The following is a 27,613-nucleotide window of genomic DNA, read 5'->3' on the forward strand; positions in this document are numbered from 1 at the left end:
TATTGTCAAAGAAACTAGATATCTGAATCTTAAGTATCACAAGAGCTTTCTTAATTGATACACAAAAAGCGGTCTCTCACCTGGGCACGGTGGCTCACACCTGTAATCCCAGCACTTTGGGAGGTTGAGGTAGGTGATCACCTGAGGTCAGGAGTTCGAGACCAGCCTGGTCAACATGGTAAAACCAAGCTTCTACTAAAACCACAAAATTAGCCAGGCGTGGTGGCACGTGCCTGTAATTCCAGCTATTCCAGAGACTGAGGCAGGAGAATTGCTTGAACACAGGAGGCAGAGGTTGCAATGAGTGGAGATTACGCCATTGCACTCTAGCCTGGGCGACAAGAGCAAAACTCCATCTCAAAAAACAAAAAAAGCGTTCTCTTGAGCACTCCCTCACTCCTTTACCTCTTACTTTTTTTACTGACCCTATCCCTCTTATCTTCATCAATTCCTTTTATGTTTTATTCTCATTTTACTATCTCCCTGAGTTGAAAGATGCATTCATTTATTTTCAAGTGTTCTCGCTTTTTTTTTTTTTTTTGAGATGGAGTCTCGCTCTGTCACCCAGGCTGGAGTGCAGTGGCGCGATCTTGGCTCACCGCAATCTCTGCCTCCCAGGTTCAAGCAATTCTCCTGCCTCAGCCTCCGAGCAGCTGGGATTACAGGTGCCCACCACCACGCCCAGCTAATTTTTGTATTTTTAGTAGAGACGAGTTTCACCATGTTGGCCAGGCTGGTCTCGAGCTCCTGACCTCAGGTGATCCATCCATCTTGGCCTCCCAAAGTGCTGGGATTACAAGCGTGAGCCACCGTGCCCAGCCAAGTGTTCTGGCTTTCTATGGAATGCAGTTAAGTTGCAAAATTCCCCAACTGATTTTGTATGCAGCATTCCATTGTCATTCACTTTGCTAAAGGGTATCATACTGGATTATTCATGTATCTTATATAGATTTTGTTGTCATTTCAGGTGGAAGAGTCTAGTGTGGCCTTTGGTCTGCAAATTCTGTTCGATTATTTCAGAACATTTCTCTTGCCCTGAATTTCTAATTACCTCTTTTGGGTTCTGTACTTTATGAACATCAATAATCTTTCTGAACTTTTTTTAGTCCAATGTATCTCTGATCTTTTCATCTTTTTCCCCTCACTGAGAGTATCTCCAGTCTTTCCCTCCATGCCAGTGATTCACTTTTCATTTGGGGTTGTATGCAAGGGAAGACCACTTTCCTCAGATGATAATGTGAATGGCACCCTCTTGACAGCGACAGACACAAAAGAGGAGAAAAGAAACGTAAATCTCTGCCCTCACACAGCATATATTCTAATGAAAGCAGATGATGAACAAGATAAACAGCTGGTAGCTGGTGAGTGTGTATGGGGACAGGGAGATGTAATTTTAAATATGGTGGCCAGGAAAGCATTCCTGAAGACTCTGCTTCTGTTCCTTGGGTTTTATTTCCCTCCACTCTAGGAGCTTTTCCTGAGGCTTACATTTTCCTTTTCTTATTTTTCCTTCATGGTATATCTGCATAGTTGCCAAGCCACTTCCTTACATCCTGCTCATGTTTAACATGGGAAGTGATATCTAAAACTTGTTTGCTCTCATAAAGTATGAGTTATTTCTCCTTGACACTCTTCCTACCTAATCTGGTATCAACTGGTAGTTCCACCCCGTTCCACCTCAGTCCAGCCCAGCAACAGTTTGATGGCTAGGTGTCACCCTCACAATCAACATTCTGTAATATGAGGGCAGAGCGCTAGAAGAGAAGGAAATCTCTTCTGAGAATGAGTCTTTTCTGAAAAATCTGGGTCCTACACTCTCTTCTGAGCATATTCCTTTGAATGTCCCATGCTAGTGCTCACTTCACCAGCCAGAAAATTACCCAACTACTGTGAGCTTCAGTGCCTTTCAGTGCCCTGCAATGATGAGTCCTGGGAGAATCGTCCAGCCTCAACTGAGGCCCCAAGGACATCACATTCTCAAGAACTTTTTTCCTTAGCTTCTCCAAAAAGTAACTTACACTTAATCAGCATCACTCCAGACTACAGGGTAATACCGAAAATTTGCAAGATTTAATTAACTGATCTAGTTACTGCTTCCGGGATTCGGGTAGGATTAAAAAACATATCAGTAGAATCATCTATTTCTTTCTTTAGCTGTTTGTAGTTTGTGCTTGAGATCAAACTTCTTTATTTGGTCACACCATTGAAATGTTTTCCCCTGAGGGAAGATGATCTAATCCACTTCACCGTCTTTCTCAAAGGTCTCTATTACGGGTTGAATTGCATCCTCATGAAAAAGATATGCATAAATCCTAATCCTAATCCCCAGTACCCTGGAATGGGACCTTATTTGGAAACAGGATATTTGCATATGGAATCAAATTAAGATAAGGTCACAGTGAATGAAGGTGGGTCCTTAATCCATTATAATTGGTGTCCTTTATAAGAAAAGAGAATTCTGGACACAGACACAGCAGAAGGCGGCCATGTGACAACAGAGGCAGAGACCGGAGTGATGTGGCTGCCAGCCAACGAACACCAAGGACTACCAGAAACCACTAGAAGCCAGGAAGAGGCAAGAAAGGATCCTACCTAGCATCTCAGAGGGAACAAGGACCTGCTGACACACTGATTCCAGACTTGCAGCCTCCGGAACTGTGAGGCAATGAATTTCTGCCATTTCCATCACTCAGTGTTCAGCAATTTGTGACAGGAGCCCTAGGAACTGAGTTTCCTCACTCTTTACTTTCTTGCTTTTCTGGTCATTTTATTTCAACTATGCCTATTACCCACTGTGAATCTAATAATGAAAGAGAGCATGATAACCCCATCAAAAAGTGGGCAAAGGCTATGAACAGACACTTCTCAAAGGAAGACATTTATGCAGCCAACAGACACATGAAAAAATGTTCATCATCACTGGTCATCAGAGAACCGCAAATCAAATCCACAATGAGATACCATCTCACACCACTTAGAATGACGATCATTAAAAAGTCAGGAAACAACAGGTGCTGGAGAGGATGTGGAGAAACAGGAACACTTTTACACTGTTGGTGGGACTGTAAACTAGTTCAACCATTGTGCAAGACAATATGGCGATTCCTCAAGCATCTAGAACTAGAAATACCATTTGGCCCAGCCATCCCATTACTGGGCACATACCCAGAGGATTATAAATCATGCTGCTAGAAAGATACATACACACGTATGTTTACTGGGGCACTATTCACAATAGCAAAGACTTGGAACCAACCCAAATGTCCATCAGCGATAGACTGGATTAAGAAAACGTGGCACATATACACCATGGAATACTATGCAGCCATAAAAAAAGGATTAGTTCATGTCCTTTGTAGGGACATGAATGAAGCTGGAAACCATCATTCTGAGCAAACTATCGCAAGGACAGAAAACCAAACACCACGTGTTCTCACTCACAGGTGGGAATTGAACAGTGAGAACAGGTGGGAATTGACAGAGCGGGGAACATCACACACTGGGGCCTGTCTTGGGGTGGGGGGAGGGGGGAGGGATTGCATTAGGACATACACCTAATGTAAATGACTAGTTAATGGGTGCAGCACACCAACATGGCACATGTATACATATGTAACAAACCTGCACGTTGTGCACATGTACCCTAAAACTTAAAGTATAATAATAAAAAAAAGAAAAAAGAATAAAAAAGAGAGAAAGCATGACGAGACTGCTCTTCCTTTCTGCCATTTTCTCCACAATTCAATAGGCCCAGGCAGTCTCAGAGAGGCAGAAACCAGAATTGGAAAAGCGACTCTTGCATTTCTCTCACACATCCACTGAGTCCCTTATTCTGATGCCTGAAAGAGAACTCCACGCCCATTCTTTTCATTTTTTGGTAATCAGAAGTTAAAATAGAAAATACTTTTTAAATTAAACACGTAAGAAAGCAAAACTTACAAGCAGTCGTCTGTGCTTTCTGCACAAAGACTAATTGTTTTCCCATCTCGACAAACAATCTGGAGCATGCAGTCTTTTGACTTTCCATCTGGAGGCTGAATATCTATGAAAAATAAGCAGAAGAAAAAGAACTTTTTTCAGGATTTCTTCTTACATTTTCTAAGAACTACCAGCTCAGAGAAGCAAAGGACTAGACAAAAAATCAAGCGCTACATCTATGAAAGAACCCCCTGCCTTTCCAATAATGCAGAAAGAAAGAACATAGCTAGGCTGACTGACAGGACCAGCCGCCAAGATGACGTCTACAAAATGTATTCAGCTCACTGCAACCTCTGACTCCCGGGTTCAAGCAATTCTCTGCCTCGGCCTCCCAAGTAGCTGAGATTACAGGCACCTGCCATCACACCTGACTAATTTTTTTGTATTTTTAGTAGAGATGGGATTTCACCATCTTGGCCAGGCTGCTCTTGAACTCCTGACCTCGTGATCCACCCACCTCAGCCTCCCAGTGCTGGGATTACAGGCATGAGCCACTACACCCGGCCAACATCCCAGATTTTAAGCAATTGATTGCAGTCACCATCAAAGAGAAGCCAGTTTCTGAGTACAAAATCAACAGTCTAGGGTGGCCTGTGCTTCTTGAGGTTCCCAGCGCTCTGGTTCCCTCTGCATGAGAAGAAGAGACGTGGACTGTGAGTTTAACTCAGGTGAGAAAATTGATTTGCCCCGACCATGTGGTTCACAATCTAAGTGCCTGGGGCGCCACTGTGGCCGCCCCTCTGAGATGGAGCCCTTCTTCAATCTGTTAATGAAAGCAGAACGGGGAAGGAAGAGGACCCAGTTCCCACCGAGACAGAGGAAGAGCAGAAGACAGGCCAGCTCACCCCGACATTCCTGCCCCGTGCGGATGTTGATACAGTCCACTGGCATGTGGACCTTATCCTCGATATTCTGCCGAGTCTGGTCATCATAATAGATTAGGTGACCATCCGACCACAGATCAAACCAGTTCTTCTTCCAGCGCTTCAAAATAGTACCTGGAAAAAAATAGTAAGGTTGGGTTTTTTTAAGAGATAGAGTCTTATTATTTCACCCAAGTTGGAATGCAGTGGCTCTTCACAAACATGATCACAGCTCACTGCAGCCTTGAACCCCTGGGCTCAAGCAATCCTCCCACTTCAGCCTCCCATTTAGCTGCAACTGCAGGCACATGCCGCCATGCCCAGCTGAAAGGTTGACTTTGAGCCAAAAGAGCAAGGACACAGTCACAGCAGAAACAAAAAGAACTCTTCCCCTGGCCCCTTAATGACACCTGTATAGAATTACTCAAAGCAGTCCCTCAGAATGAAAGCGAAAGCCGAGCCCAGGGCCCGCCCACTGGTGCGTTAGCAGGCTGCATGCAGCACACACTGGCAACAGAGAATGCTGCCAACCAACTTAGAAGTCCCAACACTTTCAAATTAAGGTGTTTTTCTTTTTTCTTAAAAAAAAAAAGCTTACTTTTCAACAAATGAAACATATCTAACATTTAATTCCTCATACAGTACTAAACTTTAAACCTTTCAAACTTTTCAAGTTTCTAAATTTCCAAATATTGTCTACATTTGCTAGATCAGAAAATGCTGCACTGTAAAGTCTCTATATGCAAATAAAAATAATACCTACCTCTTTTGAAGAAACACATTTCAGCCAGGCACGGTGGCTCACGCATGTAATCCCAGCACTTTGGGAGACCAAGGCGGATGGATCACTTGAGGCCAGGAGTTCGAGACTAGCCTGGACAAGACGGTGAAATCCCATCTCTACTAAAACCACAAAAAATTAGCTGGGCATGGTGGCGGGCGCCTGTAATCCCAGCTACTAGGGAGGCTGAGGCAGGAGAATCGCTTGAACCCAGGAGGTGGAGGTTGCAGTGAACCGAGATCACACCACTGCCCTCCAACGTGGGGGACAGAGCAAGACTCTGTCTCAAAAAAAAAAAAAAAAAAACACATTTTTTTTCTTGTCCTTAAGAGCTTTCACAGATACTCTCTCCTACCATTTCCCACAGGAAGCCTACAGTGTGGAAGGCACCCCTGATGCATACACTGGATAAATGAGCACAGCAGGATATAGACCAGGCCCTGCCTGGCCTCTCATGCTGTGCACATCCTACTACCTCACATATTTCTGTCAGCTTGAGCAAATTCAACCTTTCATTTGTGATCTTGGACCAGGTATTTAACTTTATAAAACAGTAATTTCCTTAACTGCATAAAGGGAAAACCCCTGCAGTGGACTTAAAGGCCAGTTCTAGCTCCGGTCATCTCTGTACCTTCCTCACATCCACTCACTGCCCACTACACCTTCTGTTCCTGTACACCTCACCCCATTCTTGGCCAACACACACAATCCCATTTTATGTACTTCCCTTTATGTTGTCGTGCCTGCAACTGGTGTCAACCAGATACGTAGCATCCAGCTTTCCTGCCAGTATCAGGCACTCTCCTCACCAGGAGGAGTGTCCACTGCACTTGCCCAACTGACCACTAAGTGATACCCAAGCATCCATTTGATTGGCTGCCTGAGCTGTGCAGAAACTGCCAAACACGCTGGGTGCAATGGCTCATATCTGTAATCCCAGCACTTTGGGAGGTTGAGGTGGAAGGATCGCTTGAGCCCAGGAGTTTGAGACCAGCCTGGGCTACATAGCAAGACCCCATCTCTACAAAGAGCAAAATAGGCAGACATGCTAACACAGGCCAGCAGTCCCAGCTACTTGAGATTCTGAGGCAGGAGGACCAGTTGAACCTGGGAGATCAAGGCTGCAGTGAGCAGTTATCACGCCACTGCACTCCAGCCTAGGCGATGGGGCAAGACCCTGTCTTAAAAATAAAAAGAAAAGCTGGACACGGTGGCTCATGCCTGTAATCCCAGCACTTTGGGAGGTCAAGGCGGGCAGACCATGAGGTCAGGAGTTCAAGATCAGCCTGGTCAACATGGTGAAACGCCGTCTCTACTAAAGATACAAAAATTAGCCGGGCCTGGTGGTGCACACCTATAATCCCAGCTACTCAGGAGGCTGAGGCAGGAAAGTCACTTGAAACTGGAGGCAGAAGTTGCAGTGAGCTGAGATTATGCCACTGCACTCCAGCCTGAGCGACAAAGACTCTGCCTCAAACAAACAAACAAACAAAAATCCCTACTAAATAGAGCCACAGAAACACAGAGACAGGTGGAACCACTGGGTCAGGGAGTTCTGCCCAAGTATCTCACCTGCCATCAAAGCCCTGGCTGCAGACTCCCAAATCAGGCTGTCCTCCAGAGGCCGGGACCGGGGCCCAACACTGTATGTAGCAATGGCAGGAAAAGAAGTCCTAAGGACGGCATTGCCTACATGTGACCACATCACATGTGGGTCTCTGCTACTCTACAACCCCATGAATGTAATACATCTCACCTCGTTTTACTGGCATTGATACTTCTACTTTCAGGAAAGAAGGAAAATTAACCCACACGTATGGGGATGGGGTTATGTATAGATAACTCTTCTGAATACACATTTCTGAAACACTCATGGACCAGAATACTGGAAAAGTCTATGTGACTTATTTAAAGTACATCCATTTTATGTACGTCCCCACGCTAGGCACTGATGGGGAGCACAACATTGTCCAAAGGGTCATTGGTCACTATGTTGACAAAGCACTTACATCGAGTTGTGGGAGAGAAGGGAAAGCTTACCCTCAAACAAGGGTGTGGCAGAGCCTGGTGAGAAACACCAAAGGACATCTGAAGGTCCAGCAAAGGAGGGCACACCCTCAAGGTCTGAGCAAGGGTCCCCATGTCCCCTGACTATGGGAGGCTGGGACCACAAAACCCAGGACTAGGAAACTTGGGGCTCCAGGACATCCTTTGTGAAGCTGACACTACGACACCTCTGTCTATTCTAAGACTACAGGACTGTCACAGACAAGGGTGTCTACTCCAAGACTACAGGACCATCACAGACAAGGGGGCACACGGTTCAACTCCAGGTTGGGACCATGGAACTCGTCACAGACACACAGGCTGAAGGCCGGTCTCCGGGTGCATACAGTGTCAGTGTTGAAATCACGCAGTTCTGACTTTGAATGTAGGTTTGTCACCCATAGTTTACACTTAGACAAATTACCTAACCTCACTGAATCTCAATTTCTTTAACTGGAAATAATACCACTTACCTATTATACAGCTGTTGTGAGAATTAAGAATATATACATAAAATCTTTTTAACAGGAACACAAACGATTCATAAACAATAGTTTTTATAAACCATCTCAGGTATGCCATCAATTCTCACTGGTAGACTTGACTTTAGCTGATTTCTGAAAGTATCCCCCATAGATAAACTCACGTCTCTGAACAATCAATGGTATGTGATACAGCTCAGTTTTTGACTAGAATCATAAATGACATAGTAGTCACTTTTCCCTTAACTTCACTCTTTCTAGTATAACAGGATATTCTGCTTGCTCTTTTTTTTAATAAATAAGACTGGTTCTTCCCATTTTAAAACACAGTATGAATCCCACCTGGAGTGACAGCCTCACAGATAAGCAGACAGTGTAGGAAAGATAGGTTTGTGGAGATAAGCCTAGGAAAGTGGATCTCAATCCCATAAAAACAGAACTGAGTCTCTTCTCTAGTCCTTTTGGAGACACAAAAGTTTTGGTTTTAGATAAACTCTGCCTCAGATCAACTCTTCAGCCACATAATTACCAAGACACCAATATCTGAGAATCTGAGTCACTGCTCAATCCCCAGAGGAGAGAGGCAGAGAGACCAGCACCTCTGTGCCAGATCTCAGCTGGGCTCAGGTAGATCCAGGCAGTTCCAGATCCATCATTAACAATAAAGCACGTGGCTGGGCACGGTGGCTCACGCTTGTAATCCCAACACTTTGGGAGCCGAGGCAGGCAGATCATCCAAGGTCGGGAGTTTGAGACCAACCTGGCCATCATGGAGAAACCCCTTCTCTACTAAAAATACAAAATTAGCCGGGTATGGTGGCACATGCCTGTGATCCCAGCTACTCGGGAGGCTGAGGCAGGAGAATCGCTTGAACCCAAAAGGCAGAGGCTGTGGTGAGACGAGATCGCGCCATTGTACTCCACAACAAGAATGAAACTCCATCTCAAAAATAAATAAATAAATAAAGTAAAATAAAATAAATAAAGCACGCTAGTGAGGAGAGCGAAAGCAGCAGGGACTGCCATTGCTTCCTGGTTCCTATCAACTCAGCAACCAAGGAGGGGCTTCATGGTGTGCAAGACAGTTCACAGAGACCTAGGAATGTCCAAGGGAAAACTCAAGGCCACAGCACTCAAAAAACTTTGTTATTTGTTTTTAACCATGATCAGCTTTAAGCAAACAGAAATAGAGATTGCCCTTCGGCAATGCCGACCACAGGCCGCACATCTTGTACTCACTCTGTCGCAGCAACCAGCCACTCTTCACAAACGCCATCTCTTCACCTACAGAACAAGAACAGGCAGGTTCAAAATCGTACCTAGAAAGAGAATAACCTGTCTGGCCGAGTCTCTATCCTTAGCCCCTTCAGCATCAGCTGAGGAAGAGCCAAGGCCATTTTAGCTCAGTGCCCCCCTGGCATTTAACAAACACCTCCTCAGTGGGGTTCATGTGCCCTGCACTCTGTACCCCCCCCCTCCTCCCACACTAGCCTTCAGCCTCAGCACCCAGCCCACCTGCGTCTAACACCACAAAACAAACATAAAGCAGCCCCAGGGACACAGCATTTAGCTCTGTCAAGGACATGGAGGATTTTCGTGGCTTGCTGGAGCCCTCAGGTGCCTACATTTGGAGTTCCCAGTGGGGTCCACATGGCCCAGGCAGGGGTGCTACACTGGTGTCAGCAGTGAGTGACATGGAGTGGCCAGGTCAGGGCAAAAAAAACCAAAAGTCATCAAGAAAAAGGTTCATAAAGTCAACTCCATAAAAATTTAAATCTTCTGTATGGAAAAAAGCTAAATGTGACTTTAAAACTGATAAATTAGAAGAAACAGTCACAGCTGGGCACAGTGGCTCAGGCTAAGGAGGGTGGATCACCTGAGGTTAGGAGTTCGAGACCAGCCTGGCCAACATGGTGAAACCTCGTCTCTACTAAAAATACAAAAATTGGCCGGGCGCAGTGGCTCATGCCTGTAATCCTAGCACTTTGGGAGGCTGAGGCGGGCAGATCAGGAGGTCAGGAGTTTGAGACCAGCCTGACCAACATGCTGAAACCCCGCCTCTACTAAAAATACAAAAATCAGCTGGGTGTGGTGGTGGGCGCCTGTAATCCCAGCTACTCAGGAGGCTGAGGTAGGAGAATCGCTTGAACCCGGGAGGCGGAGGTTGCAGTGAGCCGAGATCACGCTGCCACTGCGCTCCAGCCTGGGTGACTCCGTCTCAAAAAAAAAAAATTGCCAGGCTTGGTGGTGGGCACCTATAATCTTGCTACTCGGGAGACTGAGGCAGGAGAATCACTTGAACCCGGGAGGTGGAGGTTGCGGTGAGCCGAGACACCACTACACTCCAGCTTGGGCGACAGAGTGAGACTGTCTCAAAAAAAAAAAAACAGAAGAAGAAGAAATATTCATAACCATACGGCAGCAAGGAGCTGATTTCCTTCACTTACACAGTTCACACACATCATACAGAAAAGGCAATCATTTAGCAGTTCACAGAGAAGGAACACAAAGGACCAACAAACCCGTAAAAAGACACTGAATTTCCCACTCAATTCAACAGATACAACTCCAACTGTACAGTTAACTACTGTACCTATCAGGTGGGCAGAAATGAAAACCTCCAAGACACCAGCAAGGAGAAAGCGCGACGGCAGAAAGAAAACTGCTGCAACCTTTCCGGAGGGAAATTTGACAAAACCTGTCGAAACTTTAATAGCTCACATACTTTGACCCAGTAATCTCACCATGACTAGGAATTTGCCTCACTATGTGCAGAAGTTCACCAACACGTACATACATATATATATAAAACCACTTGCTGCAACATCACATATACTGCAGAAGCACGCCAACACGCCCCACGACGGAGGACTGCGGAGCGGGCACCTCCACACAGGACAGATCACCAGGCAGGCAAGGCGGAGCGGCATGTGCTGCAGGCCGCCTCCTGGGAGGAATCCTGAAACCCGTGAAGGATGTGTCTCTGGAAACACAATGCGGCGATTCTGTGTGTGCCACACAACAAAGACGGTGACTGCTCCCATTACCCCTTCCTGTACTGTTTAAATTAGTTAACAATTTGCATGTTTGTTTTGTTTTTTTTTTGAGATGGAGTTTTGCTGCGATGCCCAGGCTGGAACGCAGTGGTGCAATCTCAGCTCACTGCAACCTCCGCCCTCCAGGTTCAAGCAATTTTCCTGTCTCAGCCTCCCTGAGTAGCTGGGACTACAGGCGCATGCCAACAAGCTCGGCTAATTTTTATATTTTTAATAAAGACGGGGGTTTCAGCACATTGGTCAGGCTGGTCTCAAACTCCTGACCTCAGGTGATCCACCTCCCTCGGCCTCCCAAAGCGCTGGGATTACAGGCATGAGCCACCAAACCCAGCCCATTTCATTGTTTGAAATCATTAGTTATTATCTGGAAGCTGAGACTATGGGCCATTTTTGTTTTCTGCTTTAGCTTTTTTAGGTATTTCTTTAAGGCGCTAAGGTTTGTAAGGTGAGCAAAAGCCCAAATGGGCACCTCAGAAGAACAAATGTCTCTCATGTGGCTCCTTCCCCATATCTAAGCATGGCTGAATTCTCATCTTCCTCCAAACCTTTAACAAGAGCTCCACAAGCCTCAGTAACCCCATACCTCAGCATCTCCAAAATCATGCACGCTGAGGCTTCTCGCTCTCTTTGCAGTTTTCTTCAATTCATCCTTTCTGTCCTTACCAAGAAAGGAAATGTTTTTCATTTTTCCCCTTTCTCTACTGCGTTTAGGTTCTCAAACATACAATCCCCAGCAAACAAAAGCCGGTCTCCCTGTCTCCCAGATGACGTGAACAGGGAAGCACACCGCTGCTCACTGTGCGGGCAGCCACCTTCTGACCATGAGGAACCAGCTGGGGCAGCCGACCCAGAGACAGCAGAGCTCACGCTGCTGAGCCACTGACTTCACCAACCCCCAAAACCCACCTTACCCAAGACTTTCCACTAAGCAGAATGATGGGTTTATCACTTAAGATGTTTGAATTTGGTTTCCTGCAACTTACAGCCTAAAACATCCCAAAACAATCATTTTACTTCCAAAAGGGTTTGAGGTGGAGAACTACCAGTATCATATTTTCATTAAACAAATATTCTTAGAGCACCTAACGTGTGTTCAGTCTTGTCTTAGACACTAAGGATACAGCAGTGACAAGGCCAAAATGCTACTCTCGTGTAGCTTAATACAGCAGAAGAAACAGGTGAGACAAAAAGGAAAGAATGCTGTAGACAGCATCACATCCGTGCAGTGGTGTTATTAACCCAGAACACAAAAAAAGAGAGGGCAAAGTACGTACGCATTCACGTCAAATCCTAGATATTTATATTCATACTACAGCTTCCTGCATCCATAATGTGAATTCTCAGTATATATCATATGAAAAAAAAATAAATGGGAACAGGCTAAAAATTACTAGAAAACGTACTGATAACTACCTAGTCACAACAAACACAAAACCTGACTGAAACGCAGCCATACAACTTCGCTGGTGGTTATGGGACACAGTGAATATAAAAATGTGGAGTAACAGAAAGGAGTCTCCTCAATGTCTGTGGTGAATTTCTTTACATTTTTAATGGGTTTTTTTGTCTGTTTCTTTGTCTGCGCTGTCACCCAGGCTGGAGTGCGATGATCTCGGCTCGCTGCAGCCTCCACCTCCCAGGTTCAAGCGATTCTCCTGCCTCAGCCTCCCGAGTAGCTAGAATTTCAGGCGTGTGCCATCACACCCAGCTAATTTTTGTATTTTAAGTAGAGACAGGATTTCGCCATGTTGGCCAGGCAATCCACCCGCCTCAGCCTCTCAAAGTGCTGGGATTACAGGTGTGAGCCACCATGGCCAGCCTTCTAATGGTTCCTGATATTAATTTGGCTACATCTGCTATCTTTTTTTCTTTTTTTTTTTTTTGGACAGAGTTTAGCTCTGTCACCCAGACTGGAGTGCAATGGCACTATCTAGGCTCACTGCAACCTCCGCCTCCGAGGTTCAAGTGATTCTTGTGCCTCAGCCTCCCAAGTAGCTGCAATTACAGGTGTCACCACAGCCAGCTAATTTTTGCAATTTTAGTGGAGAGAGGCTTTCACCATGTTGGCCAGGATGGTCTCGAACTCCTGACCTCAAGTGATCCGCCTGCTCTGACCTCTCAAAGTGCTGGGATTACAAGCGTGAGCCACTGCACCCAGCCTCCTATCATTCTTAGTGGTTACTATGTCAGACTAGTGTAACACTGAGATTAAGAATGGTTTCATTTATTCAAAGGCCTTTAAGAATCTGAGCCCAACAACCCTACATGCCGTAAGATGAGCACTACCACCATTGGCACCCATGAGGATAAAGAGTTTTTTTTGCCTTTGTTTTTGAGACAGAGTCTCACTCAGTCATCCAGGCTGGAGTGCAGTGGCATGATCTTGGCTCACTACAATCTCTGCCTCCTGGGTTCAAGCAATTCTCCTGCCTCAGTTTCCCAAGTAGCTGGGATTACAAGCACGCACCACCACACCCAGCTAATTTTTGTATTTTTAGTAGAGACTGGGTTTCGCCACGTTGACCAGGCTGGTCTCGAACTCCTAACCTCAGGTGATCTGCCCACCTTGGCCTCCTGAAGTGCTGGGATTACAAGCGTGAGCCACTGCGCCCAGCCGATAAAGAGTTAAAACAGAGTTTTAAGTAAAACCTTAAGGACCCAGAGATTTCCTGGTATCTCTGAGTATTTGGTACTAATTGTGTGAGTCAACATCTGATTTGCCAGATTATATGGTTTGGCTCTGTGTCCCCACCCAAAATCTCATGTTGAATTGTAATCCCCAGTGTTGGCAGAGGGGCCTGGTGGGAGGTGACTGGATCATGGGGGCAGCTATCCCTGTTGCTGGTCTTGTGATAGATTTCTCAGGAGATCTAGTTATTTATAAGTGTGTTCATTCTCTCCTACTGTCACATGAAAACACACCTGCTTCCCCTTCGCCTTCTGCCAAGATTTTAAGTTTTCTGAGGACTCCACAGCCACGCCTCCTGTACAGTCTGCAGAACTCTGAGTCGATTAAACCTCTGTTCTTCATAAATTACCCAGTCTCAGGTAGTTCTTTAAAGGAGTGTGAGAATAGACTAATACAACAAATGTTGTGCATATGTTTTCTTTGGTGTTTCCTTGAGGTAAGACTGGGTTTCTCTTACTTTTCAGACAGTTGAGTCTCAAGGGATGGCAACAAGGAGAAACTGAACGGTAGACTTGGAAATCAATTCAGGCCACTTGAGTAAGATTCAAAAAGAAAAAAGAAATGGAAATGTCTACATCTAGAGGACATTATAAACATATCTTTCGTGTGCCTACATAAAATAACTCAAAACTATTAGAGAAAGGGGAAATCAGATTATGAGACAGAAAAGAACTTAAACTGGAATTAGCAACAGAAACTCTTGACTTTTTAAAAGAGTAATTCCTCTGCTGACTCAAGTAGCTTCTTATCTCATGTCATCCTGTCTATCTCTCCTCATTCTGTGGAACAATCTCATGTACCTCCCAGAGCCCAGATTTTCATCTCTAACACTAGTCTCCTCTAAAAGAAGCCAGTACTCTTTGAAAATGAGCTAGTTACAGTTTAGGGGCAGGATATCTTATTACCAAAAAGCACAGATGCTTTCAAGAGTGCCTTCAGAAAGCGTCAAGAAGCCACTCAGGTGAAGAAAGAGCATCTAATGGCTAAATTGTGACACAAGTGTAAAATTCAAAGTAAAAATTACAGTTCATTACAAGCAAGGCTGAAAGGCACCTTGGGTATAAGATGACTAAAACGAGATATATTACAGTAGAATGTGTTAGAGAAAAGATATACCTTCTGCTCAGGTGCGGTAGCTCACGCCTGTAATCCCAGCACTTTGGGAGGCCAAGGCAGAAGAATCGCTTGAACCTGGGAAGCAGAGGTTGCAGTGAGTCAAGATCGCACCACTGCACTCTAGCCTGGCAAAAGAGTGAGACTCCATCTCAAAAAAAAAAAAAAAAACAACAAAAGACATACCTTCTGATAATGGTTTGGCTGTATTCCCACCCAAATCTCACCCTGAATTGTAATAATCCCCACATGTCAACAGTGAGGCCAGGAGGAGATAACTGAATCATGGGGGCAGTTCCCCTCGTACTGTTCTCATGGTAGTGAACAAGTCTCACAAGATCTGATAGTGTTATAAATGGGAGTTCCCCGCACAAGTTCTCTTGCCTGCCACTATGTAAGACATGACTTTGTTCCTCATTTGCCTTCCACCATGATTGTGAGGCTCCCCCAGCCATGTGAACTGTGAGTCAACTAAACTTCCTTCCTGTTTTTTTTTTTTTTGAGATGGAGTCTCGCTCTGTCGCCCAGGCCAGAGTGCAGTGGCGCAATCTTGGCTCACTGCAACCTCCACCTCCCGGGTTCACACCATTCTCCTGTCTCAGTCTCCCGAGTAGCACGGACTACAGGTGCCCACCACCACGCCCCACTAATTTTTTTGTATTTTTTTTAGTGGAGACGGGGTTTCACCATGTTAGCCAGGATGGTCTCAATCTCCTGACCTCGTGATCTGCTCACCTTGGCCTCCCAAAGTGCTGGGATTACAGGCATGAGTCACTGCGCCCAGCCACCTCCTTCTTTTATAAATCACCCAGTCTTGGGTATATCTTTATTAGCAGCATGAGAACAGACTAATACAGTAAATTGGTACCAGTACAGCAGAATGCTACTGTAAAGATAACTAAAAATGTGGAAGCAACTTTGAAACTGGGTAAAAGGCAGAGGTTGGAACAGTTTGGAGGGCTGAGAAGAAGACAGGAAGATGTGGGAAAGTTTGGAACTTCCTAAAGACTTGCTGAGTGGCCCTGACCAAAATGCTGACAGTGATATGGACAATAAGGTCCAGGCTGCAGTGGGCTCAGATGGACATGAGGAACTAGATGGGAACTGGAGTAAAGATCACCATTGCTATATAAAGAGACTGGTGGTATTTTGTCTCTGTCCTAGAGACCTGTGGAAGTTTGAACTTGAGAGAGATGATTTAGGGTATCTAGCAAAAGAAATTTCTAAGCAGCAAAGCATTCAAGAGGAAGCAGAGCATAAAAGTTTGGAAAATTTGCCGACCGATGATGCAACAGAAAAGAAAAATCCATTTTCTGGGGAGAAATTCAAGCCTGCTGGAGAAATTTGCATAAGTAATAAGAAGCCCAATGTTAACCACCAAGACAACAGGCAAAATGTCTCCAGGGCAGGGCTGGACGGTGGCTCACTGGTAGGTCATGCCTGTAATCCCAATACTTTCAGAGGCCCAGGCGGGCGGATCACGAGGTCAGGAGACCATCCTCGCTAACACGGTGAAACCCCATCTCTACTAAAAATACAAAAAAGTGGCGGGCACCTGTAGTCCCAGCTACTCAGGAGGCTGAGGCAGGAGAATGGCATGAACTCGGGAGGCGGAGCTTGCAGTGAGCCAAGATTGCGTCACTGCACTCCAGCCTGGGGGACAGAGGGAGACTCTGTCTCAAAAAAAAAAAAAAAAGTCTCCAGGGCATGTCAGAAACCTTTGCAGCAGCCACTGCCATCACAAGTCCGGAGGACTAAAAGGAAAAAATGGTTTTGCAGGTCAGGCCCAGGGCCCCCCTACTGCGTGCAGCCTCGGGACTTGGTGCCTTGTCCCAGCTGCTACTGCAGTGGCTAAAAGGGGCCAAGGTACAGCTCAGGCTGTGGTTTCAGAGGGTGCAAGCCCCAAGCCTTGGCAGCTTTCATGTGGTGTTGATCCTGCAGGTGCACAGAAGTCAAGAATTGAGATTTGGGAACCCCCATCTAGATTTCAGAAGTTGTATGGAAATGCCTGGAGGTCCAGGCAGAAGTTTGCTGCAGGAGTGGGGCCCTCATGGAGAACCTCTACTAGGGCAGTGTGGAAGGGAAATATGGGGTTGGAGCCCCCACACAGAGTCTCCACTGGGGCACTATTTACTGGAGCTGTGAGGAGAAGGCCACTGTCCTCCAGACCCCAGAATGGTACATCCACCGACAACTTGCACTCTGCACCTGGAAAGCTGCAGACACTCAATGCCAGCCAGTGAAAGCTGCCAAAAGGGGGTCTGTACCCTGCAAAGCTACATGGGTGGAGCTGCCCAAGGTCATGGGAGCCCACCTCTTACATCAGCATGACCTGGATGTGAGACATGGAGTAAAGGGAGATCATTCTGGAGCTTCAAGATTTGACTGCCCTGGCTAGGCTCAGTGGCTCACACCTGTAATCTCTGCACTTTGGGAGGCCGAGGCAGGCAGATTGCCTCAGGTCAGGAGTTTGAGACCAGCCTGACTCACAAGAAACCTTGTCTCTACTAAAAATATAAAAATTAGCTGGGCATAGTGGTGGGCACCTGTAATCCCAGCTACTCAGGAGTCTGAGGCAGAAGAATCACTTGAACCCGGGAGGTGGAGGTTGCAGTGAGCCAAGACCAGGTCATTGCACTCTAGCCTGGGCAACAAGAGTGAAACTCTGTCTCAAAAAAAAAAAAAAAAAAAAAGGTTTGACTGCCCCATTGGATTTCGGACTTGCATGGGGCCTGCAGTCCCTTTGTTCTGGCCAATTTCTCCCATTTGGAACAGGTGTATTTACCCAATGGCTGTACCCCCACAGTATCTAGGGAGTAACTAACTTGCTCTTGATTTTACAGGCTCATAGGCGGAAGAGACCTGCTTTATCTCAGATGAGACTTTGGACTGTGGACTTCTGAGTTAATGCTAAAATGAGTTAAGACTTTGGGGGACTGTTGGGAAGGCATGATTGGTTTTGAAATGTGAGGACATGAGATTTGGCAGGGACCTGGGCAGAATCATATGGTTTGGCTGTGTCTCCACCCAAATCTCACCTTGAATTGCAAAAATCCCTATGTGTCAAGGGCGGGGCCAAGGGACGGTAACTGAATCTTGGGGGCAGTTTTTCCCCCATACTGGTCTCATGGTAGTAAGTCTCACAAGATCAGATGGTTTAATAAATGGGAGTTCCCTTGCACAAGCTCTCTCGCCTACTGCCATGTAAGACATAACTTTGCTCCTCATTTGTCTTCCACAATGAGAGTGAGGCCTCCCCAGCCATGTGGAACTGTGAGTCAATTAAACCTCTTTCCTTTATAAATTACCCAGTCTTCATTAGCATGTCTTCATTAGTATGTCTTCATTAGCAGCTTAAGAACAGACTAATACACCTTCCAATATGAGTTCAATTTCACACAGTTGAGGACAGCGGGTTTGATTTAAAAAAAAAAAAAAAAGGTTGAAACACTTGAAACACTTTGATAATTGTGTAATAGCCTCTCATTGGATAATGCAAATGGTTACTATGTTAATATAGGGGTCATTTGTTGCATTTACTATCTAAATGTTGGGATTTCCCTTTTAAGACAAAAAGACTAGACTTCTGAGTTGAGAGCTCATGTGTACTGAAACCTGGATAGCAGGGGAGACTGCAGGTGCAGGCTTTGAGCCAGCCTAAACTCAAGCTGCTGGAGAGAAATGGCCCTGGGGAAACCAACCATGGATTCACACAGTAAGGAATACGTTGGTTTTGGGAATACACCGGTTTTAGTGACTTACACAGCTGAGCAAGCACTTACACACCAATCTCCAGAAGTCAGAAGAAAACAAGGGGATATATAATAAAAGTTCTGCGACACTGGACACCTCCTAAGGTACCTGTGGTACCTTCACCTGGATCAGACAGTATCATCACTTGGACACTGTCACTTAACTAACATGCCCTTCAGCCTCCCAGAGACTTACGTATCACTACTGCACAGGCATCCCCTCCCTTCTACCTCCCTATCAGCCTAGACCAATTCCTGGTCCTGATCTGGCTGGCCTGCCCTGCCTGGAGGTTACCTAGGACCCAAGCCTCAAAGGGAAAAACAAAAAAGGCAGACTTTAAACATCCAGCTTTCTGTTCTTCTCTCTCCCTATGTATTTCTAGAGAATTAATATTTCTTGTCACTCAACACTACAGTTCACAGGGGAGTTATTTTAAAAGGGAGAAGACACAAGAGTGGCACTAAAACATGGATCCAAGACAAAAGGAACACCAAGCTGGGCGGTGGCTCACACCTGTAATCCCAGCATTTGGGAGGCTGAGGTGGGCAGATCACCCCAGGTCAGGGGTTCGAGACCAGCTTGGCCAGCGTGGTGAAACCCTGTCTCTACTAAAAATACAAAAATTAGCTGGGTGTTGTGGCGGGTGCCTGTAATCCCAGCTACTTGGGAAGCTGAGGCAGGAGAAGCGCCTGAATCCAGGAGGAGGAGGTTGCAGTGAGCCGAGATCGCACCACTTCACTACAGCTTGGGCGAAAGAGCAAAACTCCGTCTCAAAAAAAAAAAAGAAAAAAGAAACACCAGTAATGTGAAGCTCGACATGCAGGTGATTGCTCTATTTCCAGTGTTAATGATGAATTTGTAAGAAGCACAGATGGCTAGCTCCACTCCCTCCTGAAATGAAACTAAAATGAGAGTTAAGGAGAAAACAAGCCATAAATCCACAAAGAGAACAGCAGCAGACAAAAGCAGATGAGACACAACATTTTGAAGGTTCTAAGACAAACAGACAAGTGGCAACTAACATAAAATATGGCCACTTCTACTCTGTCATGTGCTAACAGAAGCCAAAACACAGCAAGCCAACTCCTGCCACATAAAAATAGATTCAGAAACTGGAGGTAAGAGAATTCTAAAGGTGGGGGAGAAATCACGAGAATTAATGGAAAGTCTTCAAAGGGGTCACCTGGCAACCACCCATGTAGACAGGGACCCTCCCTGATCCTGAAGATGATGTCTCTGGAGACTGGGCGTGGCCACACAACACACAGCTCAAAGTGACAGGCCACACTTAGAAGGAGAATATAGTCTGCGCAAGTCAAATTCTCTATCTTCTTCCTTACTTCCCAGACTCTAGCTCTGAGCAAAGGCACAGTCCCAAGAGGAAAGGTTCACTGATACTGACAACTGGGTGTTCTGTAATGAAAAAGCCAATCTTTGCCTAACACCCTCCAGGGAAGCTCACTAAGAGATAGACTTGAAGCAAACACACAGACTTCCAATCAGCTTTTCAGTACCTCTCTGAAGTAGGAATACAGAGCAAGCATCATCAGTCTGAGTGGAAAAAGATACTATTTTTCCTCTGCTCTCACATCACAACAATCAACATAGAAGACTTCAGTGACAAAATGTGTCAGGGTTTCTCCCCACATACCAAGCAAGAAATCAATTATGCAGCAAGCCCATGCCCAGTGTCGCGTGTCTATAATCCCAACACTTTAGGAGGCGAAGGTGGGGGGACCACTTGAGCTCAGGAGTTTGAGACCAGCCTGGGCAACATGGTGAAACTCCAACCATACAAAAATTAGCGGGGCATGGTGGCGCACACCTGTAGTCCCAGCTACTCCGGGGCTGAGGTAAGAGGACCACTTGAGCCTGGGATGCGGAGGTTACAGTGAGCCGTGATCACACCACTACATTCCAGCCTGGGCAAGAGTGAGACCCAGTCTCAAAAAAAAAAAAAAATTATTCAGCGAACACCAACTAGATGTTCTGCAATTCAGCTGTCACACTATCTACCTGGAGATAGCATCAGATCCCACAGGTGAGGGCTCAGTCCCACAAGACTGCCCACCCTTCAGACACCAGCTGCAAGCCAGGGCCTGTGGAACATGTGATCAACTAGCTTCAAGTCAGTGAAAAAGAAAAGTAGCTCAGAGCAATCTGAAGAACATACAGCCGGCAAAGTGTAGAAAACGGGTCTTTAGTTACCACAGCCCCAAACATGCTCAGGGTTAACCGTGTAAAGGAACTTGGGGTTTTTTCTATCTTCCCTTTCCTGTAGTTTCCAGACAAGCTGATAAATTACCAAGACAGTTACTACAAGTTACACAATGTGACCCTCAACCATTTTCTTCATGTTCCTGGAATGTGTGATACAAAGAACAATATACAGCCAACCAATAGTTTATGTTCAACTTAGAAACTCTCCCCATTTTTGCCCTTTAAAATCCCACTTGTAACTGTTGCTACACGAAGCATATATTCAGGGCAACTTGAATCTATGCTTCCCAGGATGCTGTCCTCAAATCTGGCCTAAATAAACTCTCTATTTATAGTAATTTTTGCTTTAGTTCTTTCTTTAGGTCTATTAGAATTCCCAAACCTCCCTGTGTATAATTTGCTAGAGCAGCTCACAAAATTCAGGTAAACAATGACTTACATTTACCAGTTTATTACAAAGGGTATTACAAGGACACAGACGAAGTGATGCATAGGGCAAGGTGTTAGTGTCCCGGCCTCTCCAGGCACACCACCCTCCCTCCAGGAACGGCCAGGTGTTCGGCTGTTCTGGAAGCTCTCCGAACCCAATCCTTTTGGGTTTTTATGGAGGCTTCATCACGTTAGCATGACTGATTACACCAACGGCCACTGGTGGTCAACATCACCTTGAACCCTTCTCTCTTTCCTCGAAGGCTGCGGGGCAGACATGAAAGTTCCAGCCCTCGAATGCCGCATGGGTGTTTCAGATGACCAGCCCCCATCCTGAAGGGAGTCTGCAGTCCATCAATCAATCACTAGCATACAAAAAGACATCATTTTGGAGAGTTTAAGGATTGTATTAAATAGGAGTTGTAAGGCAGGAAATGAGGTCAAAGACCAAATAAACATTTCACGGTATCACAATCAGACATTGGAGAAAAATCTAGACCACAAAAGATAGAGATTAAAGGCCGGGCGCAGTGGCTCAAGCCTGTAATCCTGGCACTTTGGGAGGCCGAGACGGGCGGATCATGAGGTCAGGAGATCAAGACCATCCTGGCTAACACGGTGAAACCCCGTCTCTACTAAAAAAATACAAAAAACTAGCCGGGCGAGGTGGCGGGCGCCTGTAGTCCCAGCTACTTGGGAGGCTGAGGCAGGAGAATGGCGTAAACCCCGGAGGCGGAGTTTGCAGTGAGCTGAGATTGGCCACTGCACTCCAGCCTAGGCGACAGAGCGAGACTCCGTCTCAAAAAAAAAAGAAAAAGATAGAGACTAAAGAAAATAAAATTTTAAAGAAAAAAACCTCACAAGAATCACAAACAATGCTCGGTACAAAAGAAAACTTCAAAAATATTACTTTACAGCCAGCCACAGTGGTTCATGCCTGTAATGCCAACACTTTAGGAGGCCAAGGCGGGTGGATGACTTGAGGTCAGGAGTTTGAGACCAGTCTGGCCAACATGGTGAAACCCCGTCTATACTAAAAACACAAAAATTAGCCGGGCATGGTGGCAGGCTCCTGTAGTCCTAGCTACTCAGGAGGCTGAGGCAGAAGAATCGCTAGAACCAGGGAGGCAGAGGTTGCAGTGAGCTGCAATCGTGCCACTGTACTCCAGCCCAGGCAACAGAGGGAGACTCCATTTCAAAAAAAAAAAAAAAAACACAAGAAAAAAAAAGAAACATTCAGAGCTCTCAATTAAAAATAATAACCAAAATTAAAAATTCAATACAAGAGTTGAAAAGATCAAGATGAAAGAAATCTCTCTGAAATGAAGAGTGAAAAAAAAAGACCAAGAGATGGAAAAAAAGTACAGGATGGGCCTGGAATATAAAATATTCTGCTGGCTGGGCACAGTGGCTCACACCTGTTAATCACAGCACTTTGGGAGGCCGAGGCGGGTAGATCACTTGGGGTCAGGAGTTCAAGACAAGCCTGGCCAATATGGTGAAACCCTGTCTCTACTAAAAATACAAAAATTAGCCAGGCATGGTGGCACACACCTGTAGTCCCAGCTACTCGGGAGGCTGAGGCAGGAGAATCACTTCAACCCAAGAGACGGAGGTTGCAGTGAACTGAGATCGCACCACTGCACTCCAGCCTGGGCATCACAGCGAGACTCCATTTCAAAAAAAAATTCTGCTTATGGGAGAATTTGCTAAATGAACCACAGAGGAAAGAGCAGAGAAATCATATCATATAGCCATTTCCCGCAACAAGATAACACATTTCTAAATTCAAAAGCTCCAATGAGTGTACAGCATGATGAATTTTAAAAGATCCTCCGTAAGTAGGATGACTGAAATTTCGGAACATCATTTAGGATGACTGAAATTTCGGGACATCAGGGACAAAGAAGAGAACCTAAAAACTTCCCAAAGAAAAAAGCATATATAAAGAATCAACAATCGGCAAGGTACAGGACGTCTAGAGCAATACCTTTAAAATGTTAAGGGAAAATAGTTATTTCCAAGTCAGAATTCCATACCCAGTCAAATTATTAATCAAGGCCAGGCATGGTGGCTCTTGTCTGTAATCCCAACACTTTGGGAGGCCAAGGTGGGAGAATCGCTTCAGCCCAGAAGTTTGAGACCAACCCAGCAACACAGTGAGACACTATCTCAACAAAAAAATAAGAAGTTAGCTGGGCATAGTGGCGCACGCCTGTAGTCCCACCTACACAGGAGACTGAGGTGGGAAGATCGCTCGAGCCCAGGAGGTTGAAGCACAGTGAGCCATGAATCATCATGTCACTGCACTCCAGCCTGGGTGACAGAGTAGGACTCTGTCTTCAGCTGGCAGGGGAGGAAATTCCCAGAAAGGCAGCTGTGCAGAAGGACTAGGGAAAGAAAAAAAAAAACAGTCCAGACTGGAGAAGGACCGAGTACTACAGGGGAGAAAAAAGTCACTGACAAATTTCCCACAAGTTTTTCACTCATTGGTGAATTGAAGAGTTTTACAAGGCAGCAAAAGTCTTCTATGATCAGAAGTCAAAAGATTACATATAAATCAATAGCAATTGGCCGGGCGCGGTGGCTCAAGCCTGTAATCCCAGCACTTTGGGAGGCCGAGACGGGCGGATCACGAGGTCAGGAGATCGAGACCATCCTGGCTAACACGGTGAAACCCCGTCTCTACTTAAAAAAATACAAAAAACTAGCCGGGCGAGATGGCGGGCGCCTGTAGTCCCAGCTACTTGGGAGGCTGAGGCAGGAGAATGGCGTAAACCCGGGAGGCGGAGCTTGCAGTGAGCCGAGATCCGGACACTGCACTCCAGCCCTGGCGACAGAACCAAACTCCGTCTCAAAAAAATAAATAAATAAATAAATAAATAAATAGCAATTTTACCATATCCACAAAAATAAAATACTTTTTTTTTTTTGAGACGGAGTCTCACTCTGTCGCCCAGGCTGGAGTGCAGTGGGGCGATCTTGGCTCACTGCAAGCTCCTTCTCCCGTGTTCACACCATTCTCCTGCCTCAGCCTCCCGCGTAGCTGGGACTACAGGCACCCACCACCACCCCGGCTAATGTTTTTGTATGTTTAGTAGAGACAGGGTTTCACCATGTTAGCCAGGCTGGTTTCAAACTACTGACCTCAGGCGATCCATCCGCCTCAGCTTCCCAAAGTGCTGGGATTACAGGCGTGAGCCACCGCGCCTGGCTTATTTGGTCTTTCGATCTATGTACATGTATTATTTTGATAAATGTAAACATGTCAGCAATAACCTGAATTATCTTCAACTATACCAAAACAAAAAACCAACCTAAATTCATCTACCTACTTGAAGCTTCCAACAGTGTCCTGCTTTCGTCTTTAAACTGGGGAGAGAAATTTAGAGAGTATCTTTAGAAAAAAATTATAAAGCATGATTTTGGTCACATTTTGTTTTGTTTTTGTAGAGGCGAGGTTTCACTATGTTGTCCAAGCTGGTCTCGAACTCCTGGGCGCAAGGTCTTCCATCTCAGCCTCCCAAAGTTCTGGGATTACAGGTGTGAGCCACTGCAGCCAGCCCATCATATGCTTTTGAAAATTCACGGAACCTAGTGTTTGTGTATAAGCTTTAGAGTTAAAAGACTTATGTTCAAATCCTGACTCAACTGGGCAAGTTACTTTTCCAAGTCTAGTTTTCTGATCTATAAAATGAGAATTCCCACCACCTACTTGACAGGATGTTTGGAAAATTGGGTGAAATAATACATACGTATTTGGCATGATGCCTCAGTTACTAGAACTCGATAAATGGTAGCTGCTTTGACAGCAATTATTACTATTTACTACTATTATTAGTCTTACTTACTTATTTTCCCCCGACCAAAATTTGCCTAAAACATTCTAGAACAAGCTCGTCCGACTCGTGGCCCCAGCCCAGGACAGCTGTGAATGCAGCCCAATACAGATTTGTAAACTTTCTTAAAACGTTATGAGATTTTTTTGCAATTTTATTTTTTAGTGCATCAGCTATCATTAGTGTTAGTGTGTTTTATGTGTGGCCTTCTTCCAATGTGGCCCAAGAAAGCCGAAAGACTGGACAGCCCTGTTCCAGAAGAAACGACGACATCAAGCTGCTTCTCAAATGGCTCAGAAGACTTCTGTTTGTTGGCCTTAGAGTGCTGCATTTCACACCACTCCATTACGTATTTCAACATTTCACTATTTATACACTGGAGCAAAACGGAATGCATAAACTAAAACTCATCAGAGAAACACTAAGCCCTAGCTGTTGGTCTCTAGAGAATAAAATGCCAGCAAACTAGCTGCAAAAGAACATTGTTTTTACGCCAATAAAACCTATACAGGCCGGGCGCGGTGGCTCAAGCCTGTAATCCCAGCACTTTGGGAGGCGGCCGGGGTGGATCCGCGAGGTCAGGAGGTCGAGACTATCCTGGCTAACACGGTGAAACCCGTCTCTACTAAAAATAAAAACTGGCGGGGCATGATGGCCTGTAGTCTCAGCTACTTGGGAGGCTGAGGCGGGAGAATGGCATGAACCGGAGGCCGGGCTTGCAGTGAGCGAGATCCGCGCCCACTGCACTCCCACCCTGGGAGACACAGCGAGACTCCATCTCAAAAAAAAAAAACAAAAAAAACAAAAAAAAAAAACAAAGAAACCTATACAAAGCTTTAAAATATAAGCCATATTCAACTATTTAAATTATTTTAAATTTGAGTTTGTATCTCCTTGAAAGCATTGAATCGAAACAGACAACAGATGGACAAAAAATACCACCTTTGGAATCTGACAGTTCTAAGCCTGAAGCCTACTTTGCCTTCTACTCACTAGTATGACCTTGATCAAGATTCTAAACCTCTCTAAGCCTCAGTTTTCTTACCTGTATGACAAGGCACAACCAATTACTTCATGGGGTTATTGTGACAATTAAAGGAGATATGTCCAAACAGCCCTGTAGTAGATTGTCCAGAAGTGAGAACTGGCCAGGCGCGGTGGCTCACGACTATAATTCCAACACTTTGGGAGGCCAAGGCAGGTGGATCACCTGAGGTCAGGAGTTCAAGACCAGGTTGACCAACATAGTAAAACCCCATCTCTACTAAAAATACAAAAAATTAGCCAAGGATGGTGGCGTACGCCTGTTATCCCAGCTACTTGAGGGGGCAGGACTCCCTTGAACCCGGGAGGCAGAGGTTGCAGTGAGCCAAGATTGCGCCATTGTACTCCAGCCTAAGCAACAAGAGTGAAACTCCGTCTCAAAAAAAAAAGTGAGAACTGCTACAATAACATTACTATTTTGTTCGAAAAGCTGGAATTCAGGTTTAACTGTCTACAACTCCTCATGATATCCCAGTTCTCTAGCTCTCTTTAGCTATAAAAGTGGCTTCCTTAAGAAAAAGGAAGAAAACTCATCTCTGTTCTTCGAGGACAACAATGGACAGTCAAAGAGATGTCACAGGTACATTCGGAAACAGAAGGGAAGGAAGGCTACGCGGCCCATCACCAGGTAGAGGTCAGTCCCCATGTGACACTGGCCCTTTCCAGTTGGGAACCACTCCTTGACAACAAGCCTAATTCCAGCACCATCAAAGGGCAGACAGGCCAAGAAAGCAAAGAGGCAAGAAAGTCCAACTTTCTGTTTCCATGATCCACTGTGGAAGCAAAAACAACGGGGTCAATGAGCCCCCACTTTGGGGGCATTTTTAACAGTGTGTTTTGCAGTTTTTGGTAGTTAGTGTTATTAATAAGGTATCTTCAATTTCTTTAGACAAACAGTAAGAAGACAGGCAGAGAAAAGGAGAAAGAAAAATATTAATGCAAGCTGAAAAGCATAAGCAAAGCTTTCAGAAAGAGCTGAGAGAAACCTCCACTTTCCCAAGGACTAACACAAGAGTATCTGTCCTCTCTACACCACTGCTGTACACATTTAATCAACTCAGTCCTTGAGCATATCAGGAAATTTACTTACAGAATGTCCCAAAGCCTTTAAAATATAATGCTAGCAAAGAACTGCTGTCAGGTTCTGAGTTCTTTTCTGTAGCCTTCTTCAATAAGCATTTACTGACCACCTACAAAGTGCCAAACACTATGCTGTTTATCAGGGAAACCCTACAACACAGTTTGATTCTTGTCCTCAGGGAGATCAGTACAAATGGGGAAGAGTCGAGTAAAGAGATCACCACCACTGAGAGTAAACAT

At 45.4% G+C, this 27,613-nt stretch overlaps 1 protein-coding gene across 4 annotated transcripts in view; it reads right to left on the bottom strand.

Moving 5' to 3' along the window:
* Nucleotides 1–904: 904 nt before the first annotated feature.
* LOC101007927 (pleckstrin homology domain-containing family B member 2-like) overlaps nt 905–27,613 on the bottom strand; it is a 28,375-nt gene continuing 1,666 nt past the window's right edge. Inside the window, exons 2-7 of one of the 4 annotated variants that reach the window (XM_031662276.1) lie at nt 24,746–24,782; nt 21,647–21,775; nt 9,390–9,434; nt 4,824–4,976; nt 3,940–4,042; nt 905–1,252 (exon numbers count right to left, since the gene is read on the bottom strand). In XM_031662276.1, the coding sequence (XP_031518136.1) occupies nt 1,183–1,252; nt 3,940–4,042; nt 4,824–4,976; nt 9,390–9,434; nt 21,647–21,716 (441 nt within the window). In that variant the 5' untranslated portion in view covers nt 21,717–21,775; nt 24,746–24,782 and the 3' untranslated portion in view covers nt 905–1,182. Of the gene's footprint in view, nt 1,253–3,939; nt 4,043–4,823; nt 4,977–9,389; nt 9,435–21,646; nt 22,027–24,745; nt 24,783–27,613 lie in introns of those variants that run through there. The other 3 variants (XM_031662277.1, XM_031662275.1, XM_031662278.1) reach the window with 3 other exon arrangements.

This window comes from Papio anubis, unplaced genomic scaffold (genome assembly GCF_008728515.1).
Source record: "Papio anubis isolate 15944 unplaced genomic scaffold, Panubis1.0 scaffold529, whole genome shotgun sequence".
Lineage (NCBI taxonomy): Eukaryota > Metazoa > Chordata > Mammalia > Primates > Cercopithecidae > Papio > Papio anubis.